The sequence below is a fragment of the Fragaria vesca genome, linkage group LG1 (genome assembly GCF_000184155.1).
Source record: "Fragaria vesca subsp. vesca linkage group LG1, FraVesHawaii_1.0, whole genome shotgun sequence".
In the NCBI taxonomy this organism is placed as follows: domain Eukaryota; kingdom Viridiplantae; phylum Streptophyta; class Magnoliopsida; order Rosales; family Rosaceae; genus Fragaria; species Fragaria vesca.
The window spans coordinates 14137370-14154819 of NC_020491.1; the positions used below are offsets into that span (position 1 = coordinate 14137370).

Genomic DNA, 17450 nt, shown 5'->3' on the forward strand with positions numbered 1-17450 from the left:
AAAGAACTTCCAACGATTTTAAGAGCTAAGGGAAGCCCTTCCACATAATCTATGAAACACTTGGACAACTCAGAAAATCCTTCCTCAGGCAGTTCTTTTTTGAAGGCATTTTGACAAAATAGCTCAAGAGCTTCACAGTCATTTAGCCCCGATAGCTTAAATGATGTTTCTATATGATGCTCGGTGAGGAGACGTTGATCTCTAGTTGTAACAATGATTCTGCTTCCCTCACCGAACCAAGATTTATCTCCAACCAATAGTTTTAGGTGGTCACAGCTATCAACATCATCAACAACAAGAAGAACCTTCTTATTACGCATACATCTTTTAATGAAAATGGTTCCTTCGTAGTCATTAAAAACTTGTGAAACATTTTCCTTCAGGACTGGGAAAAGAACCTGTTTTTGAAGGTTGACCAGCTGACCATGAGACTTCCTGACATCAAGAAACTTAGCCACTTCAAAATCATGGAAAATTCTCTCATACACTAGCTTAGCAAGGGTGGTCTTACCCACTCCACCCATACCCCATATACCTATAAATCGAACATCTTTTTCCTCAAGAGTTAAAAGCAAACCCATTTGCCCAAGTCTAAAATCCATTCCGACTAACTTTTCTTCGGAATTAGACAATGTGATCGTAGGACGTAATTTCTCCCACACACTCTTGACAATGACATCTGTAAGCTCACGTTCACATCTAACAGAAAAAATAGACAATCATCAAGCTAAATAGCTAATAATTAGTATACATGTATATGTATGTAGCAGAACATTGCTAATTTGCTATGACAAATCAAAACTAAAAAGACAACAAACATGTGTTGAAGTTTTGTTGTAATGCTTACTTATAATTCTTTGCATCCCATCCAGATAGATTGGCCACTTTTCTCAAAGCATGTCTCCAACTCTCCACCTTCTTGGGGTCGTCACTGAACTTCACTTCATGCTTAGCAAAGGCTTCAGCAAAGCTATTCCTTTGATGTCGAACGTCGGACGGATCCACATTAAGGAAAACCGGCAGAATTCTCTTATCTCGGGGGTTCATAGACTCGATGATCTTGGCAAGCTCATCCAAGCACCAAGTGGAAGAAGCATAGTTGGGTGAGATAACAACGATGGCGAGATGAGAATGTTCGATATCGCTTAATAGCTCCGGGGAGATCTCAGATCCTATTTCAAGCTCTCGATCGTCGATGAAAGTTTTGAATAATTGGCAGAACTCCAGTTGGTGGTATAAATGGGAGATGAAACCCCAACGCGTGTCTTGACCTCTGAAACTCAAGAAAACGTCGAACTTCCAACGGGGAGGTGGCTCAGCCAAAGCATGAGATGACGAGGAGGCTCTTTGGGTGCTCAAAGCCATCGGAAAACACCAAGATCAAATATCAAGGTTTAGGAGAGTGGAAGAGGAAATGAAAGCTAGTCGCAGAAGAGTGCAGGGCGTCTTCTTTGGTATAGCTCAAGGCTGACCCTTTGATTCTTCAATGGACAATTAACTGATTGAGATACAGTTTTCTATCATGTAATTACCAAGTAATAAGGATTTTTTCTTATATCACGATGGCTTTTGATATAAAAATTAGAAGTTGTCATATCATATTAGGCGTGAAAGGACTCTTTCGCTAAAAACGTTATTTACATAATCAATTTGAATTGGAAATTATTTGAAGTGCCTCTATCTCCTCAAGGTGTTTAAAAACATAACAGCGAGGTCAGAGATCAAATATATTGACAGAAAATGTTAGTAGATTATTCTGTCTTACATATTGTCCTAGTCTTGGGCGTAGGTAACATGAAGTTTACTGGCGTTTGCAAAATTGGATTGACTCTCATAATATATACACAAGATGATGCTTACATATATATTTATGTAGTGAAGACTGGAGAGAGAGAGAGAGAGAGAGAGAGTTGTAAATACATGAGGTTTGGTTTTTCAGTCCTAGTCTTCCTGGTTGCTATCATAGGAAGAGACTTAAGAGCCATGTGGTGCTTATTATAATGAACTAGATGCTCTTAATTTAATTTAGTGAATTAACAAATCTGCAATTTTCAAATCCTCAGCAAATGGAGAGACCTAATTACTTGCTTTCTATGATTATCAATTCATCATTATTGAGTGTCATCTATAATATATGTTGTTGCTAACGTATACCTGAGCCTCTTATGCGACTGGGAGATGCCTCCCTAACGAAACTATGTGCGAGACAACAACTTTATAGCAGAGCAAAACAACAACAAGAAAAGCTAAACTTTTTACTGTTATGCGGAAGCGTAAAAACAAACCGAATATTGAATGGAACTATTTGAGTGACCAAAGAACGATAAATAAAAGTAGAAGACGAGAACACAAAATTTATAGTGGTTCACCCAATCAATGTGATTGAGCTAGGTCCATTTTTGGAGCTGGCGAGAAAATTCCACTATGACAATTGGAGAGAATACAATAATACTCTTAACCCCAAAACCCCCAATCTTCTATGTTGATAGAAAACAAAGAAGCTACTGTATAGGCTAATCTAATTTCCCTCTATTTCTCTCGCACACCAAATTGATGGCGGCAGCCCTATATGTATCTTACTCTATTATCTAGTTAGACTAGGTGAAATACATATACATATGTTCTGAAGAGCATCTCCAACAATGGTTGATAAAATAGTTGATAAATTTAGATAAAATTTATATTTATTAATTCATTTTGAGAGTTGTGTTCCAACAGAGTAGCTATTAGAGAAAACTTAGCTATTTATTGACAAATTCTCTCTCTTGGTGAATATGATATGGGTACAAATCCGACCCGGGGAAGGACATGGCGCCGACTCCAACGAAAGGACGACGACCGTAATGGAGGATGGTGTTCCAATTATCTCCATCCCTTGGTCTAGGGTTTTGGGTTGGGCCTGGGCTCACTTGTTGGGCCCAGTCCAGCTTGGCCTTATTTTATTTTTAGCTTTTATTGTTTTAGTTTTATTTGAGGTAGTTTTTGGGTCTGGTTTTCAGATCTCAAATAAGTCCTTACTCTTTCGAGTTTGTTGGATAGATGTCATGGTTTCTAATAGGTACTTGAATTCAGGTAGCTTGTTCGTTGTTACAAGAACCCAGATTTCAGCCAGTCTTTGGCCGTGCATTTTATCAGCCTGTGTTGAACGTGCCGGGAGATCCTAGGATAGCCCACCCAATGGTATTCTGTTGTTGTCAAATCCTGTCCCAGTAATTGCTACCTATGTTGGTCAAGTTAACTTGGGCGGCTGCCCAATTCGATTTCTATTAGATCCATTGACATGTCAGTCTCTCTTCTTCAGAGTGAGGACAAGTAGTTTAAGGCTAGAGTTATTTGCTCGTAGTTGTAATTTTTTGTTGGGTGCTGTGATTGTTTTGTAATTGCAGTTTATTGAATGAAATTTTCTTTAATTAAAAAAAAAAATTGCTTATCAATTTTTAAATTTGTCAACTTCTTAAGTATACTCCTCACACCACCGAACCACCAATTCCCCATCTTCACCCTCTCATCACCTCAAGACCACTCCACCATATCTCATCCTCACTTCACCTCTTATCACCAAGCCACCTCTCCTCAACACCATATCAAATCACCTCATCCTCATTACTATCACCTCAAGACTACTCCCCTCAAGACTACTCTCCTCAAGACTATTTATTTTTGAGATTTGGGTAAAGTGAGAAGCTATAAATCAATTCTTGCCACAATTGCTTCATAGCAATTTGTGGCTTGTTCTTGTTACTTTTGATTCCTCTTCACATTTACCTCTTTAATGTGTTTTGTTGTTAATGGGTTGTGGAGCAAATATTCATTTAAAAATTGATAAATTTATAAATTTATAAATTTTTTCAATGTTGCTGGAGATGCTATTAGGTTCTAAAAACTAAGAGCGGTATTCAATTGAAAATGTTAGCACCTAGACTTGAGCGAGACGACATATTATGGTTCAATTGTTAACACATTCACTGGTGGTTATGGTTCTGAAAGTATTAATCGACACAAAATCTATCTCCAAGTTGCCACCATTTTCCACATGCCCATTTGGCAGAACTATATTCAGCCATGCATACATTTCTGGAGACTTGTGAGTTGGACTTGGACACAAATCAGGTAGTATGATATGATATGATATCATAATATAACTGTTAAACAAGGTAGGTTTATAACACAGATCTGCTGATCTAACTCATATTACAAAGTACCAGCAAGCATACAAATTCTCTTCTTACTGAGCTACAGGTGATAAATGGATGGCTGGTACTGATTACTATGTGTGCCATAGCCACTACTTGAAGAAACTGGCCTATCCTTGTGATTAACCAGTGTCAGTGGATCACCTGAAACATAAGAATTCGGACTCACATTGGTTAGGCGTGCAGGGGGAGGGCTTCCTGCTGATCCAAACTGCCCAGTCCTCCCATTTACAGCCATAGTACTAGCTCCATACCGCTTGGTCAATGGGCTCAAATGTGAGGTTACAGAAGTACTGCCCCCTAATCCATAGGAAGTAGTTGTGTTCATGTGCTGTGTAGCGTGCCGCGTTTGGGCAATAGGAGAGGATCCTGTCAATTCGTAGGCTCCGCCTGTCAAGGTTGTCTGCCGGGTATGGGTAATAGGAGAGGAACTGACCAGACCATAACGCCCAGCTGACAAGCCACCGTGAGAATCAGGAATGGAGTATGCTAAATCATAGTATCTAGAAGCATATTCTGCACCTTCACCTTTGTACGAACCTGTTGGCTGATAATGAGAAGCTCGCAATGAGTTAAAGGTGGAAGCAGTGACATAAGAAGTATGGGGAGCATCTGCCCCTTGTCGAGGCATTCCAGCTGATGCTGTAAAGTACTCAGCACCTCGACTCTCAAACAAGTCTACCGGGCGAAGATAAGATGGGTGTATTGAGTGTCCTGTCGTTGGTGCTCTGAAAGAAGCATTTCGAACAGCAGCTGAATCGGCCCGCAGATGCTTATTACTGTTGTTATTGGGTTGAGCCATAACTTCAGGGGCAGTTCGTTTCTTTCCATTCAAGCGTTGCCCCTGAGCCTCACGAGTTACTTGAGCAACTTGCTTCTCGTTTTTCTGCTTTTTCAGCTGGCTGATTTGCTTTCTGAGGTTCTCCGGAGTATACTGTGGTTCAACTTCCAGCTTGTAGCTTTCAATGCAACGTATTATAGCTCTTAGAGCTATTACTTCTTTTTCTATGACAGCATCCTGCAAGGGAATAGATGAAACACAATACATAAGAGACGGGCTCCTCCATCTGGGTCCAAGCATGGTTGATGGGGAAAAAAAAAGGCACTTATACCTCTGCTTTACGAGGATCTTGCTCCCTCTTGCAACTAATCTTTGCATCCTTCTTGGCAAACTTCAAATGTGCTTTAAGCAAGGGCATAGGAGGGAACTTGTCAAGCTGTTCAAATGCATGAATGAATTTAATAGCCTCAAGTCGCATCTTCTGTGATACCAATTTTTGAATAAACTCTGTGGCCGGAAAAAGATGAGGTTTAACAAATTACCCAAACAGAGGTAGCAAAAACTCAAAAACGAAAAGATCAGTTCAAGACTAGCATCACATAAATAAAAGCTGCCGAATTGGCCCAAAAAGTGATGTATAATAAGAGGCATTAACATTAAAGAACAAAACCACAATAATGAGGAGAAATTCAATAAAAAAAAACAGAAGAATCCACAATAACAAGAGCACAGTTACCATAAACTTCTTTCCGTGAACAGAACTTTGCAAGAATTATCAACAAACCTATATCCATTTACTTGATTAAAGGTCTAAAGTACAACATTCTCCCAACTGATAAAGAGGCTCCAATTATTTTCAAGTATTATTTATTTGTTTTCTTCGAAATCTTCCTGCCCAAAGAGATATTTAGCAGACTACTTCAATCAACAAACAACATAGATCATCAAAAAGACAAATGTTTTATAGTAATCGGGGTCCTAACTCCATTTAATATCCAGGCAAGTCCATCCTTCACGGTTTTATTAATTTTATACCTCCTGTCCAAAATTTTCACCAAAATAAAAGCATATGCCAGCCAAGAGCTAATGAAGCAAACCTTCATTCCAAATATCTGGTTGACACCATATCCTGAACCTATATACATTTCTCACTGCGATAACTTGGTACCATTACTGATAACCAAGCCCAAAAAAGATGCCATATCTAGCATTGTGAATCCGCAGCAACTCTCAAGCACTAAATCATACACCAAGTTTGATCTCATGGCTAGGCCATGAGCCGATCAGATAAAACACTATAACATTTGTTCAACCAAAAACAATAGGTAAACATGAACAAGAAAAAGTTTCACAAACACTCACCAGAGGTTCTATCCACGAAACCAAGAGACCTTAACAACTCCGGCGCCTGTTTCCGTACCGCCACACTGCCAACAAGGTTGAAAATCTCATCCCTATCAAACTCCCTCACCAACCCAAAACCACTCACAAGCTGCAAGAAAGCCCAAAGCTCGAGACTATTCGCCACCTCATTTCTAGCCTTCCCCTTCCACTCCACCGCAAGCTTCGCCGCCTCCGCCTTCATTTCATCTCCAATCAAAGGCCTCACTCTCGTCATCTCCTCCAACAAAACCACACAACTCCTCCTAACAACACTCAGCTCACAGTTCTTCATCTCTCCTCTGTTCCTATCCGACTCCTCCGACGGATAAAACCACCGCATTGCCTCCAGCACTATCTTCCCGGCCGCCGCCGCCGAAACCCTAATCGCATTTGCTATTAGATCACGTGACGCCTTCTTCTCTTTCAAATGCTCGTTCATGAAAGCCAGCAAACCCTCGCCGTCGTTGACGACGGTGCCGTTGAAATTCAAGCTCTCCGGCGAGAAGGCTTCGGGTTTGAATTGGGATTGGAGGCTATCGAGTTGGGTTTTGGCGGATTCGATAGCGGGATTGAGCTGGGGTTGTTGGGAATCGGGTTCGGGTTCGGGTTCGGGTTTCGGTTGGGTCGGGTTGGATTGCTGGAGGTGGTTGATTCTGGATTGGAGGGAGTCGTCGATGGAGCGGAGGTGTTCTTCGAGGTCTTGCCATTGGAGGGTAAAGTTGGCGACTTTGGAGGCGTGGGACTTGAGGAGGTTGAAGGATTTGCGGAGGTTTGGGGTCATCGGGAAGTCGCCAGAGGGTTTCTCCACGGTGGTGGACATCGGTGGTGGAAGTATTGAAGGAGAAACCTAGAAATTTTGGGATTGAAATTTGTGGGCGAAGGTGAAATCGATGATGATATATGAGAAAGTTTTAACTATCCCACGTTTACAATTTTATCATTTATGGTATTAGTTTGGAGATCACAAGTCTTCACATACATGAATAGATTATCAGAATTAACAAAAAAATATAAAAATATAATAATCAAATATATAAATTATTGTTTAAAATTATTTACTTATTTTCACATAAAAATTTACCCACCACGGTTTGATGATTTGCGTTATGAATAAAGATGGACAAGCACAAAATGATCTGTAAATTTGTTCTCGTGAATAGAGCGGAAAACTGGAACATATTGAACCGATTCCAACCCTAAACTTTCGGCCGGAACCGGTGACATGATGTTTTAAAGTTTAGGGTACATCGTCAATGTCGGAATTTGACCATAGCGGTAAAGCCTTTGAAGTCCAAGAGCATGCCAATTCTGCTAACGGTACTGGTAGTGCTAACAATACTGGTAGGAGGTTTGGGGTTTAGGGTCAAAAATTTAGTCCCTTAGAAATCGAGTTAAGCATAAAAGCAAGCAAAGTACTCTATTTAACTTTTGGCAATAGCATGAACACACATTACTGTCAAACAACTACACAGAAACGGAATACAGGGTCCAAGCCAAGTATATGGGTATTGCCAAATGTATTATTTATTCCGATACGATTCAGTTAATTCAGAAGAGTTCATGCTCAACGTCTTAGGCTTTAATCCAACTGAGGTGCCTGTGTTTCATTCCCTGGTCCACTTCATCCCTGCAGACCAATGATACCTGCACAAAGATAGCAACAGTAGGGTATAAGATAAGCCGGTACACCGACATAACAACACATCATAAAACTATGAAACAAAGTCTGATCTCCTACAGTTGACATCAAAAGGGAGACATCAACTTGATTTTAGTTTTCATTCTCAATTGGAAAATAGAAACCAAAAGCCGCCAAATGTAGATAAATTATATGGACTATTCCACATAATAAGAAATGTTGAAGGCTAATCCACATAATTAGAAATGTGGAAAATACCGTAATAGGATAGCACAACAAGACCAATTAATATTAAATGAAACCATTGTAGTACAAGGATTTCACTTAATGAGTTAAGCATAATAGCTTACCACAAGCTATCCTGCCACCAGCATTTCCAGTGGATTTGCTAAGCTCATGTCCACCTGTGTACAAACACAGCAAACATTGGATTAGATACAACAGCAATCTGAGAAGAAGCATAACCACAATGTTGTAATTAAAACTGTCATCAAAACTAGAATTTTACTTAGGGTAACTAAACTGACAGTAAACACTAGCACTTAGCTGATCTGAAAAGGCGAAAGACACAACTGAAGTTAAGGACCACTAAAACGAGAGGACCAAAATCCAAACTTCTTGTATGTATGCATCAGCTAGTTTATACCAATTGAGATGCCGGAAGCTGAAAGTTACTACAAGAATTTGGGCCACCGTCTACTGACTAGCTCACTCATGCTGCTTACTATTGATGGAACTATATGAGATAAAGAACCTGGATTTGAAATAGAGCAAGTATGAACTCACCCTTGCCAAGATCATCAGGGTCTCCATGGACAACAACAGCCCTACCAATGATAGAGTGTGGTCCAGTGAGAGGAATCTGCAAACATTAGTGTAGACATCAGAAAAGAGGAATGAAATTCAAAGACAGGCCAAGAATAGAAAAATTTACAGGAAAACGTAAACTCAAAAATAAATGGGAATGTTAACCACAAACCTGCTTGTCAACAATTGTGAAGCAAGCCTTTCCTGAAGCACAGAAACATATCAAACTGTAAGTGCCAAGAAAGTATCAAACCCTCACATAGTTTAGTACTGAATGCCTCCCACGCTCTAGTAAAAAGAGAAATCTAGAAGCTAATCTGGTGACCATAAAGCTCTCAATTAAAATAAACAGGACAAACAGGGTGTTCAAAAAGTAAGCAGATAAATATATACCATCATCCCCAACAGTGATATTTCCAAGATCACCAGCATGACGATTCTCATCTTCAGGAGCACCATGCTCTTTGCCAGCAGGATTGAAGTGTGGTCCTACAAGCAGACTGATCATTAGATACCAAAACAACACGGATTAATGTAAAGATAGTGGGGATTAGACTTTGCCCCAACTGCATCAGATTATAAACGAAAAACCAATAGTCAATGGTTCATACCAGTTGACATGCAACCATTTGTGGTGTCCCCAAGAGCATGAACATGGAAACCATGAAGCCCAGGCTTGAGGCCAGTAATGTTTCCGGTCACAGTAGTTGGGCCTGAAAATTAATAAAGCAAAAACGAGTTAATCAATTACGACAGCATAGTAACAAAACACATCCTGTAAATGATCAGTTCACAATTAAGTACCATCTCCCTCTTGGGTGAAGAGGATAGTTCCAGCAACACCCTCACTGGAGCAAAGCACAGCAACGCCCTTTGCCATGGTTTAAAGTGATCTAATCAAAATCACAGAGCACAACTATTAGATAAGAAAAATGAAGCAGAAACCGTGCAAAAGCAACCCAAAGTGACCAAAACGACGACTTTCAATTAACTATATGCTGTCACTCTCCACACATACACACAAGTCATCGGCTGAGCTCGCTTATTGCTCTACTGATTCAGTTTGTTAAATTCACACTCCTAAGAGTAAAAAGATTCAATTTTTAACTACTTCGATCAAAAAACACAAAATTTCAACAACAGTAGTAATCAGAGTCTGGGCAAGAACTGATGAGATCTGTGAAAATAGCCAGAGAAATCACAAGCCACACAGAACAGAAACACTGAATCCAAGTAAGCTCAGTAGCCATATTCACAACACTGACAACAAAATTCACAAAAGATAAAAGGCAGATCTTTAAGGATCATCATCAAATTCAAGCTAGAATTGCAAGAAAAACAAAGTCAAAATACAAAATTGAGAGGACCTATTGCAAATTCCAGCTAGATGAATCAAACCCAGATCATAAAACCATAAAAGATGAGAAATTTCATAGTCCAAGAAACTAATGAGTCAAGCTTTTTACCTCAGTGCACCCCTAAGATGAAGAAGAAGAGAACTAGAGAGGTGGGTGTTGGAGGTATGCGAGTGAGTGAGTGAATGGAATGAGATGCCAAATGCAAATGTGACCCTATTTATTTCGGTCCAACTCGTAACAGTCCACAGTGAGAAAGTCGTATGATTCTGGAGTCTTCCAACACCTAACACATTTTGAGGGTAAGGTGGGAACTTCACATCAACTCAGCAGCCTGGGGCCTGGGATAGCTCATAGCTATATCCATTTTCTTTTTTCCTCTAAATTTACAAGAAAAAATACGAAGGAAGGCTAATAAATAAGAATAATTCAAAGTTTAGTTATGATGTTTATGATTGATATTTCCTCTCTTTCTTACCTAATGTACATGATGTATTATTAAGCGATCTTGAAATCAAAAAAATATATGAAACGATCAATTAGCTCAATACAATGCAATGCAATACTAACTCAAAGTGAATGAGAAAATGGTAGATTGTTGTAAAGATTAATTGGTATACTGTTAATTAATCGATAAAACAAATAATGATAAAAATATAAATGATCAGGAGAAGTCTTCATTTCCATCAATTTGGGGCTCAATGGTTCATTTACAAAAGCTGCTTAATTACAATGTGTGATTTCTAAGTCCACCATAAGCATTTCCATATTCTCTTTACATTCTTCATTCTTCTCGAACATATAATGGATCAATTTGTGTAATGACAAGTCCAACAGCTACATTACATGAAAGTATGAAGTATAAACGTGGTACACATTGATATCTTGCTCACAAGAAAAGATGCAGCAAGTTCCAGTAAGTCCAGTCTTGTATCAGAAGTCAGACTGTTGTATTATAGGGATCGAATCATGCTCAAGCCCTTTGCGAGATTTAGCCCATAGTTTGGTTTCGATTCCCAACTTTCTAAGCTCCAGGAGACCACGTTCAACTGCAAATCAGAACCAACCATATCAAATTTACGTTTATAACATGAAATCACTTGGTGTAACAGAACTTGGTCTTCAGCAATGAACATCATGAGATAAGGAGAGAGCACCATCAACTGCATCATGTGAAGTCGGTGGATTAGTGTTGCGGTTCATCCAGAATTGCAAACGATCATCTACTATATCTGCTTCTAGACCATGATTTTTCGCTCTTCTCCAGAAGTATGTAAGCCAAGCCTACAAGAGCTAAAAGTGACTACAACTGATACATATAAATTTTGGTATGTGGAATATAGTTTTTTCCTCCAAGTTTGCTTAGTTCTAAATCCACCATTTGCTCAAACGCTTAGTGGACAACTAGAACACAGAAGGTGTCATACCTGCTTGAAGAACACATCATCACACTCCTCTTTGCTCAATTCTGAAATGAAACGCCTTCATCAACTCATAGCATGGCTCATGTAAGTAGAAAACCAATGCAGATGATAAACTAACTTCATCTTTTTACCATGCTTGACCTTATTTTACAAGCCAGTAATGTTCATGTCAAAAAAGTGGGTACTTAAAGTGCGAGAAGAAAAGAAATTATGGATATGATATCTTACCAAAACCTTCGAACTGTCCCCCAGCTGGTACCTTTACCTCTACACCAACGATGAAAGAGGAAATAAATCATCAGTCAAGTGTATGATCAGCTTATCAAGTAAAGCTATAAAGACATTTATATCTCTGATAGTAAGTGGTAACATTTTGAAAGTGAAGCATGTAGATTTCTTCTACATGGTGTATGAAAAAATTATAGCCTTTTATTCAGCATCACATGAACTGTCATGAAGCAAGCATGTCAGGCAGAAAGTAACCAAACACTGCCAGTGAGTGTCTATCGACAAACAAAATGAAAGATAGAGGAACGTTCTTCGGTCAAATTCATTTGTTCAGGAATGAATAACCAGCCTACAGCATATGCAATTGATCAAGAATTTTATGTTTCTTAAGAATGTAACTAGGCATAGGATGGATGTGATGCATGCCCTGTACGAGGAAATCTGGTACTTGCGCAAAATATAGGTGTTTTTTTTTTTTGGAAGTGGAAATTATGCATTATCACTGTGAATCTGTGATGGTATCAAGTTCTAAATGATTATGAGAGATTTTATATTGAAGCCAACTGATGCAGTTGAAATTAAGCCCACCTCACACTGTCTATGTGCGCAATGCATATGAGCATGGTTTGATGATAAAAAATTGCAAATGATGAATCACTGCACCTGATGATTTTGAATTGGGGTGCCGATGTCGAGCCATTATAATTGCCACTGCATCCTCTACCTTTGAGAAAATTGCACTAAAGTATGGTCATTACAGGAAATGACTACCGTATAGATGTTAATGCAAAATTCAACCATGGCAATGCTGTTGTTTCACAGAATGAGTTGCTGATAGTGAATTAGAATACCAAACATATAGGATTACAACTTTACATGCTCAGTTATATTCTAGGAGATCCCAGTGCCCAGCTAGCTCCTTATCTAATGCCATGATTTGGGAAGATATATAATAAAAGTTGTTTTTCCTTTGGTCTGAAAATGTTAAAAGGTTCAAGTATAAGGATTAGGAGAAAACCTTCAATGATGCTAGTTCACGCAGACCTTGCTCCACTAAAAGCATGTTCTCAATATTTCCCTCTCCCGAGAGTTCATTCACATCCCTTGGACTATACTCTCTTTCATATACATCGTTTTGCTCCTCAACTAATATGGAAGTCAAAGAAAAATACTGAGAACTACTGATCACACTGGAATTGCATTAAATTTAACTAAAAGCAAGGAAAAATGCATGTCATCTTTCTGTTAGAATAGAAAATAACTGGCCATTTAGAGATCGAACAGTAATTAAAACATGAAGAATTCCACTTACCTGTCTGCTCTCTCGCTTTGTTTCCCGCTTCTAGTACAGCTTCAACAGGAAGAGGAGCAAGAGATGACCAGAATTCATGTCGTGCTGTAGCAATGTCAGCATGTATACCTGCCATAACATTCTACTGCCCGTTACATCCAGAAAGGTTGAATGTCAAAGAGTGTACAAAGTTTACACTCGTATACTAATCAGACGAGCAAAATACAAATACTACTGCTAAACTATTAATTTGAATCATAAGAGACATCATATAAAACCCCGTAGCATGTATAATCGACTAGGAAAGTAGGAAGATATGATGTGAATATATCCATTGTTTTGAGAACCTTATTAAAGTAGTAAGTTTGATTCAAGCCACCCTGGTTTACATTTTTCATGTGCTACAAGTACAGAACTTCAAAAGGCATTTCAGTAAAATAAAGTCCTGAACCGGAGTTTAAGATAGTTGTACAAAAGTTAAGCAAGGTCCCCTGACCCAAATCATATTAGGTCTTGATTTCAGATATTGTCAGCTATATATGAAAACTGCACAATTTACTTCACATTAGAGAACTAACAAGCATACAATTCAGGTGGCTTAGTTCACTAAATTATGAACTTAAATGTCATTACCATGTTCAGCACATAAACTCCAGTACCGAGCAAGCCAAGATCTCTTCAAAACAACGTCTTCCTAAGATGAAAAACTCAAAAGCACGTAAGAACATAGACAGAAAGAGGGAACTGATATGCAATATATATCAAAGACAGACCTTCTCTTCACGAGTCAGTATCATTCTCTGAGTCATAATCCGAATTGTATGCAGTTCGGACTCAGCTTCATCATTTCTGTCATCATGAGTTTGTGCAGCCGCTCTCAAAGCAGCCTGTTACAGATGGGATGGTAAGGTAGTACCCTTCAGATGCATTTTTCAAATCATACAACTAGCTGTATAGGAAATTAAGCATGTTAACTATTTTCTTGACAGATTGTGAGTCACTTATAAGAAAATAAAAGAAAATAAACCATGTTGGGGGAGTAAAGAATGTAATTCTAAACCCAAATAAAGAATATGAATACACACACCTCCCTTTGCTGCAGTGCTGCCTCCTTTCTGAAGAATCAAATGATCATAAACATCAGAAAGCTATATAAATAGTCGATCACATTACATAGTACATGACACTTGAAACCTTTCCTGCTGATAAGACGAGCTTCCAAAGTTACACCTTCTCCGAGACTAGCAACCTAATAAGGAATATAGACACAAGCAGTAAGAAACGATTACAGTATGTGGAATATACACTTGCAAACATCTGGATTGCCCAGCACATGCATCATCATATATGCTCATGCTGCAGAAAGTATACACCATTTCTTGAGGAAAAAAAATTAAATGAACCAATTCCAATAACAGAATGTATATAAATATAGGATAACATGAGCACATCAAATACCCCCACACTTAGACTTTGCTAGTCCTCGAGCAAAACAATGAAAAACTAGAAACACAAACACAAAAAACAAAGAACACACTAAACATTTCAACGATAGTCTCCGAAAATCTCATACTTTCATGTACAAAAGAATAGCATGCCACCAAGACTTGGTCACAGGTCATGGTGTTGATCCTAAAAGCCGGATGACTTTACCACTCCACAAGCAGAGTGGAAGATCTATCATTTGATGCAATGAAACACATCCACTTAATTTGTGTCTATATATAGTTATAGATCCGGAGGCGTAGTAATCTTACCAACTAGGTGTTCTTACAGTTTAAAACAGTACCTGTTTCTCAAGCTGCCTAGCCCTTGCCTCTGTTTCCTCAATCCTCTCTTCTGCAAGTCGAAGCTGGGGAAGCACATATCAATCACCATGGAATGCCAGAAAGACATGATAACTCTATTAACTTAAAAATATCACATTTACACTGATGAACAACTCTAATAACTCTCACATCGCGAAAAATACACATCATCTTGTGTGCTTAGTGAATGGCGTTGCACAACGCCATCCACATGAAAGCAGTTAAGTTGATCAGGTGAGATATGCAAACCTTACTGATAGTTAATGGGAATATGGAAGAGCTCAGCGTGGTGCATGCGTTGCAAAATTATTTGTATACAATTAACCAAATTCACACGGATATCACACTAAACATATAGAAAACAAAATGTTTGGGGATATTGGCATCACCTTTTCAAGTAAACTATCATTTTCTTCTTGTAGCATATCAAGCTGCATGAAAGTCACACCTCATTAGTTTCTGTTCTTTTCTCTTTCTCTTTATTTTTTGTTTGTTTTTATTTTTGTTTGCATCTATATCAGACTGAAAGAGAAGATAGATGTATCAGAAACATCAAAAACTTGAAACTCCGACACTGGTAAAAGGATCATGGAGCATACCTCATCTTGTAAAGCAGAAGAATCCTGAGATCCAGTGTCTCTTAGGTTCAGATTTCCTAAATCCATAGATAACCTGCTAGTTGATCTAGAAAGGGTCATCAGATCTATAAATCCATATGATCATCGAAAGAAATTGAAATAAGCCACAATAAAGAACTGATTAATATATAAAAACATACAAGAGTTGGTAGCCTACTATTCCGAGTCTCTCGAAGTGATCATATATGAGCGATAATCATAGAAAATGAATAGAGAAATTCAGAAGACAGCATTCTGTATCCTTACATATTATATGACTAATTAACTACTAAAGTGATAGTTCACAGGTAGTAAAAATGAGCAACATATTTTTGGTCTCTCAGAGTCATATATAAGCTATCAGCACACAAAAAAGGGAATAGATAAAATTAAAGAGTATAAATTGATGATGTGAATCATAGGAAAGAACTTCGGAACTTGATACCTTCTATCTCTCCGACTGTCACCTGAACCATCAGAAGATAGCATGGCAGAAGAAGGTGGCCTTAGTAATATAGGTACCGGCGGATCTCTCTTACTCTCAGCAGGAGTATCTGCAGAAGGGGACGGCCTAAGTGATATAGGTACACTAGACGGTACCATGTGGACTGGCTTGGTTCCAAACTGTGGACGTACTGCTGCAGCTGCCATAGAACGAGCCGAGTTTGGTTGCTCAATGGTACTAGTACTCTGAGATGATCTTGCACCTAATGAAGGACGAAGAGACTGCGGTTGTTCTGACATAGAACGAGCAGAATTAGGCTGTTCAACAGAGTTGGAAGGCTGAGATGATCTAAGATTAATCGAAGAACGAAGGGAATATGGTGATTGTTCTAGAGAGTTGATTGGTCTATTATTTATAGACGGAGATGGCCGGCTTGCTTGTGGTTCCACAGAGTTGATGGATTGAAATGGTCGCATAGTTGATGGTGGTGGTTGTTCTACAGAGCGAGCAGTCTTGACAGATAGAGCTGATCGACCACCTGGTGCTGCTGTTGTCCTTGCAGATGAAGCTGGCTCTTGAACAGTACGAGCTGACTAGCAGAACAAAATTTAGATTCCAAGTAAGCATTACTTTTCATAAACTCATGCATACATATATATTCATAAAGATAATTCCTACATTTCAGCCAATTTGGTATCAAGTAGTAACACAGACTAAATAACAAGTTTGTCAAGACAATATGCATATACATAGACACATGGATGATTCTCAAGTTTGGACTAAAATGTCGAGTAAGAATTCCAAAATGTAGGTTGAACATATAGAGTGGTCTTGCACATACATTTACTATGGGCGAGCGAGGTCGGATTGCTCTTCCACCACCGCCAAGTCCGATGCCGCCGGCGCCGCTTGACAAGCCTAGATCAAAAGAGAGATCATCATCATCCTCATCGTCGTCATCAGTGGGTTTGTGTGCCATGACATGTGCAAGCCTTTGCGCCGCGGCTTTCGTGTTCTGTGCTTTCTTGCCACCAGTCATTCCAACGGACCCTGACCTTGAATGGTGGTGCATTATCGGAGAAGTCATCGAAGGAGAACTTGGCGCTCCCGGCGTGCCACTAGTGGAATTGCTCTTCTGCCTAACATACACCGGCCTCATTCTATCCATATTGACTGCCATCGAGATTTTGATGAACATCAAACCAAATCAGCAATGTCATAATCGCATACACAAAATTAAAATAAAACTGAAATTTCTTATATGAAAATGAGACCTTTTGGAATGAAACGTTGAAAGGCAAGTGCAGTTTCAATGACCTAAGTTCCTCGCTTCTTAACAAACTGACATTGCTTGTAACTCAAGAAAGCTTAGCTGCTTCAGGATTTCATGGTGAAATTAAAAGAATATCATTCTAGTCTTGAGGTAAATCCAGATCGACCACCAAGTTTAAGGCAAGCTCATACGTTGTGACATTGAAA

The 17450-nt window shown here is 39.0% G+C and overlaps 4 protein-coding genes across 4 annotated transcripts in view; all 4 read right to left on the minus strand.

Moving 5' to 3' along the window:
* The window catches only part of LOC101312581 (protein SUPPRESSOR OF npr1-1, CONSTITUTIVE 1-like), a 2184-nt gene extending 721 nt beyond the window's left edge, over positions 1-1463 (minus strand). Inside the window, exons 1-2 of the mRNA XM_004289290.1 lie at positions 848-1463; positions 15-699 (exon numbers count right to left, since the gene is read on the minus strand). Of these exons, the coding sequence (XP_004289338.1) occupies positions 15-699; positions 848-1365 (1203 nt within the window). The 5' untranslated portion in view covers positions 1366-1463. The remainder of the gene's footprint in view (positions 1-14; positions 700-847) is intronic.
* A 2750-nt stretch (positions 1464-4213) lies between these two features.
* On the minus strand, positions 4214-7228 carry LOC101307048. The gene is made up of 3 exons (XM_004288184.1): positions 6337-7228; positions 5306-5481; positions 4214-5211 (listed from the first exon to the last, which is right to left on the minus strand). The coding sequence occupies exons 1-3, from the start codon at positions 7175-7177 to the stop codon at positions 4234-4236; spliced, it is 1995 nt and encodes a 664-aa protein (XP_004288232.1). The 5' UTR covers positions 7178-7228; the 3' UTR covers positions 4214-4233.
* Positions 7229-7447: 219 nt separating this feature from the next.
* On the minus strand, positions 7448-10370 carry LOC101307336 (superoxide dismutase [Cu-Zn]-like). The gene is made up of 8 exons (XM_004288185.1): positions 10270-10370; positions 9608-9696; positions 9415-9516; positions 9197-9292; positions 8976-9007; positions 8783-8858; positions 8347-8400; positions 7448-8001 (listed from the first exon to the last, which is right to left on the minus strand). Exons 2-8 carry the CDS (start codon positions 9681-9683, stop codon positions 7979-7981), a joined length of 459 nt encoding a protein of 152 aa, XP_004288233.1. The 5' UTR covers positions 9684-9696; positions 10270-10370; the 3' UTR covers positions 7448-7978.
* Positions 10371-11091: 721 nt separating this feature from the next.
* Positions 11092-17151, minus strand: LOC101312871. Its single transcript, XM_004289291.1, has 15 exons — positions 16813-17151; positions 16053-16564; positions 15509-15584; positions 15299-15340; positions 14891-14953; positions 14282-14350; positions 13875-13988; positions 13735-13795; positions 13123-13230; positions 12829-12956; positions 12485-12534; positions 11811-11872; positions 11586-11626; positions 11316-11442; positions 11092-11207 (listed from the first exon to the last, which is right to left on the minus strand). Exons 1-15 carry the CDS (start codon positions 17149-17151, stop codon positions 11092-11094), a joined length of 1908 nt encoding a protein of 635 aa, XP_004289339.1.
* Between the last annotated feature and the right edge of the window lie 299 nt (positions 17152-17450).

Coding starts and splice junctions, on each gene's coding strand:
- LOC101312871 (XM_004289291.1), bottom strand. CDS start 17,151: ATGGCAGTCAATATGGATAGAATGAGGCCGGTGTATGTTAGGCAGAAG. Junction 15,341..15,508: donor CTTCTGCTTTACAAGATGAG/GTATGCTCCATG, acceptor ACTTTCATGCAG/CTTGATATGCTACAAGAAGA. Junction 12,535..12,828: donor GTGAACTAGCATCATTGAAG/GTTTTCTCCTAA, acceptor ATTTTCTCAAAG/GTAGAGGATGCAGTGGCAAT.
- LOC101307336 (XM_004288185.1), bottom strand. CDS start 9,683: ATGGCAAAGGGCGTTGCTGTGCTTTGCTCCAGTGAGGGTGTTGCTGGA. Junction 9,293..9,414: donor AAATGGTTGCATGTCAACTG/GTATGAACCATT, acceptor GTCTGCTTGTAG/GACCACACTTCAATCCTGCT. Junction 9,008..9,196: donor TATCACTGTTGGGGATGATG/GTATATATTTAT, acceptor TCTGTGCTTCAG/GAAAGGCTTGCTTCACAATT.
- LOC101307048 (XM_004288184.1), bottom strand. CDS start 7,177: ATGTCCACCACCGTGGAGAAACCCTCTGGCGACTTCCCGATGACCCCA. Junction 5,482..6,336: donor TTTCGTGGATAGAACCTCTG/GTGAGTGTTTGT, acceptor TTCCGGCCACAG/AGTTTATTCAAAAATTGGTA. Junction 5,212..5,305: donor AAGATCCTCGTAAAGCAGAG/GTATAAGTGCCT, acceptor ATTCCCTTGCAG/GATGCTGTCATAGAAAAAGA.